Here is a 3262-nt window from a genome sequence, read left to right as displayed (position 1 = left end):
CTATATGTCAAACGAGAACTCATAGTTGCAATAATGCAAATTAGTCCTTAGACCTGAGGCATCATGGTTGTCTTGTGATGCGTTATTGATCTTTGATAGCTCTTAAAGGCAAGCCGTAAAAGATTTGTCTTAAGTGTTGTTGGGATCTCTTAATTCATCATAGGGGCATGTGAATGTACAATAAGGAATCTCTACTTTCGATAAAGAAGGAGAATGTTTCAAGATGTGATTCAGTAAATCTTTGGCCAAAGTATTTTGAGCTTGATTTAGAAAGTTGTTCTTAATCACGTTCTTTTGAATCACATGAGGTTATAAATCATATTAGGGGTTTGACATAATCAATCCGTACCCTAATAATATGATTTGAAACATTGTATAAGAGAAGGACCGTATTGCATTGCAATTCCAACTGAATAGGTTCTTCATCTATTCTGGTTAGCTTGGGTAGCCTTGATATATTGCTAGATGTCACTCTTGGCTTGTGGAAGTCCTAGGATTGATTGTGATCGATCCAAATAAAGGAAGAATTAAAAAGGGGTTTTAATTCCAGTTGGTTAGAAAGAGTTCTAATATTTTCCCACTGCCTTGCTAATTAGAACCTAATGGATCGCACACCTTAAATGGTTAACTTTGAGTAATACAAATGAGAATGAGGAAATCAATTTGATTGATTTGATGTGGATGATTTACTACGTGTAAAAACGTATTTGGGCTAAGTAATAGTTAACGGAAAGCCCAAATGGTTGGGTATCAAGCCCAAGGGCTTAAGACACCTAAATTATGGTTTAAGTGTCATAAGGCCCAATTTTGGAAGCCCAATGGGGTTTGGCCGAAAATGCTTAAGTGAATGTGTATGGGAATTGTTTCCATAAGCTCATTAACACAAAAAACACAATCCAACATCAACCAAATGGGTTTGGGAGATCAAAGAGAGATAAAAGAGAGTTTTCAAGAGTGAAACACTTTCATCTTTCAAAGTGGTTTAGATTGAAACCAATCTTGAGAATCTTGCACTAGCATCCAAGTATTCTCAAGATACTTATTCTCATCTCAAGGTTCCATTGGTGTGGAGACTTAGAGGCCATATACTTTTGTGGCTCACATGGAGGAGAAAGATCAAGGAGCAAAGATCAAAGATCAAAGAGGAGATCAACAAAGAGGAGATCATCAAGAGAAGACCAAACACAAATTGGTTCATATAATTGCTTCAAGGGTAATTAGATCTTATCCTTTCTCTTGAATTTTCATTTATGAAAAACATATCAATGTTCATGGCTTAAGATACTTGGAAGAAAGTTTTGTTTTTGAATTTAAACAACCACCTTTGACTTCCGCTGCGATTAATTTGATTAAATGCATGTTTAATATTCAAATGAACTTTGGAAAAATATTTTGAAATTCCTACAGTTTCAGCCTCGAATGGATTTCGCCTATTGTGCGATTTAACGGTTTGATTTGTTCGGACCATTGGATGAAACTCAAACTCATGTATGATGTACCTTGTATGTCTAGGATCATATAGGATTCAACGGATTGTGGATTGGAGTCCCGGATACTCGGAAATCGCAAACCGTACGCCAACATATATGCGTTAGTTAAATTTGTAATATTGTTAAAATATGCTTAGTTTATATTGGTAAATTTGATTTATTTGTATGTTTGTTAGCTTAGTTTATATAATGACCCTAAATTGGAATAATTTTTATGTTTTATAATTAATGAAGAATGTTTTATATTTTTGTTATATTTTATTTGTTTTATTTGTTATATTTGTTATATTTGTTATTAGACGTTGACTCTATTTTAAATGAAATGAAATAAATGTTATATTTGTTATTAGATTGGTGTATTACAGTAACTATTTTTTTTAAACTTTGGTGCTTGTTTTTATTGCAAGATGTCAAACCTAATCAGCAGAAGTCATAAGCCGGTGCAACCTTCACGTAGTTTGCCTCCCCTGACTATGATGTCACCGGCCTCTGGCCCACCACAGTTGCCCGACTTGCCAGTGGGTCCCAGTGCCCCCCATGCGCCGGCGTCATCAGAGTCATCAGTGGCGCAACCAATGAGCGCCAGGCGGCGTCATCGGCTTTCCAGCACCACCGACGCCACTTCGAGCGGACCAGGTAAAGATTTCCTTCAACTACATATGTTTCGTACCAATATTTTAGTCAAATTAAACTAACATTAATTTCATATTTCTTTGCAGCCAAGAAGAACACCCGGGGACCGTGTCGCCAGTTGGCTACATCGAAGGTCACCCGGGTGAACAACTCTCGTATCAACATCAGATACGACGATCGTCATCGGGCTGCCCCAACGGCAGACCAACATAGCTCATTGGCGCACGATGTTGGTGCAGTCGTTCGGACCTATTGTCCGATGAAATGGAAGTCTTGGAAGGCCATGCCTGAAGCGGTGCATAACGAGATGCATGGACACCTGTCGGTATGTATCTTACATTTTAATTGTTTTTCCTTCCAATTTTATATATTTTAAATATTTAATGTATGTAATTATTTTATTGTAGATGAATTACAATTTAGAGAATGTCAACGATGAGTTGTTGGGGTACATCAACAGACTCTTCGCTGATAGGTACAAGCAGTGGAAGAGCGACTTGCACCACCACTTTCAGGCATTTAATGATCCGCAGGTTGCTCTTCAGGAGGGTTGCCCGAAGGAGCTTGAGGGGCGGGAGGATAGTTGGCAGTGGCTCTGTGGTCATTTTCAGGAGGCTGATTATGTGGTATTTTTTATATTAAGTTCAAAATTATTACACGTTTCTTACTAATGATTTATGTCATTTTTTAATATTTCATTTCAATTTCAAATAATACGTTTTAATTTTTGTATAACAGAAGATGGCTAAAGCAAATAAGGGCAATAGGGAGAAGAAGGCTCTTCTCCATCATTCAGGTTCCAGGCCCTTCTCCTATAGGATGGATGCGCGACGTCGGGTAATAATAAGTTGTTTTTATTTAATTTTTAATATGTCATTAATGTTAATTTCTTTTTTTTTTTTGTACTAACATTTTTATACTCTTGTTCAATTTAGGAGGGGTCCAAATTCCCAGAGATTGACGTCTTCGGCGACGTTTATGTTAGACCTGGGAATGAGTTAGCGGAGTCCCTTCATGTAAGTACTCTTTAATTTTAATGATTATTTTACGCGTTCAAGTTTCATAGTTATTATATAAATGTTTTTATTTATATTTTATGTTATGTTAAACAGACGACCATGATTGAGAAGAGCCAGTTG

General features: G+C 36.7%; 1 protein-coding gene across 1 annotated transcript; it reads left to right on the top strand.

Annotated features, from left to right (window-relative positions):
• The first annotated feature begins 1966 nt into the window (after window positions 1–1966).
• On the top strand, window positions 1967–2794 carry LOC148292997 (uncharacterized). The gene is made up of 3 exons (XM_088244545.1): window positions 1967–2126; window positions 2210–2448; window positions 2531–2794. Exons 1-3 carry the CDS (start codon window positions 1967–1969, stop codon window positions 2792–2794), a joined length of 663 nt encoding a protein of 220 aa, XP_088100671.1.
• Window positions 2795–3262: the final 468 nt, after the last annotated feature.

This window comes from Prunus avium, chromosome 7 (genome assembly GCF_965620075.1).
Source record: "Prunus avium chromosome 7, drPruAviu1.hap1.1, whole genome shotgun sequence".
NCBI lineage: Eukaryota > Viridiplantae > Streptophyta > Magnoliopsida > Rosales > Rosaceae > Prunus > Prunus avium.
Note: the sequence above shows the minus strand (reverse complement) of the source record. Positions and strands in the feature narration are given on the sequence as shown.

Excerpts from the sequence above, each read along its gene's own strand:
- LOC148292997 (XM_088244545.1), top strand. The coding sequence starts at position 1,967 with ATGTCACCGGCCTCTGGCCCACCACAGTTGCCCGACTTGCCAGTGGGT. Across the intron at positions 2,127-2,209 it reads CGCCACTTCGAGCGGACCAG|CCAAGAAGAACACCCGGGGA; the intron begins GTAAAGATTTCC and ends ATTTCTTTGCAG. Across the intron at positions 2,449-2,530 it reads AGATGCATGGACACCTGTCG|ATGAATTACAATTTAGAGAA; the intron begins GTATGTATCTTA and ends ATTTTATTGTAG.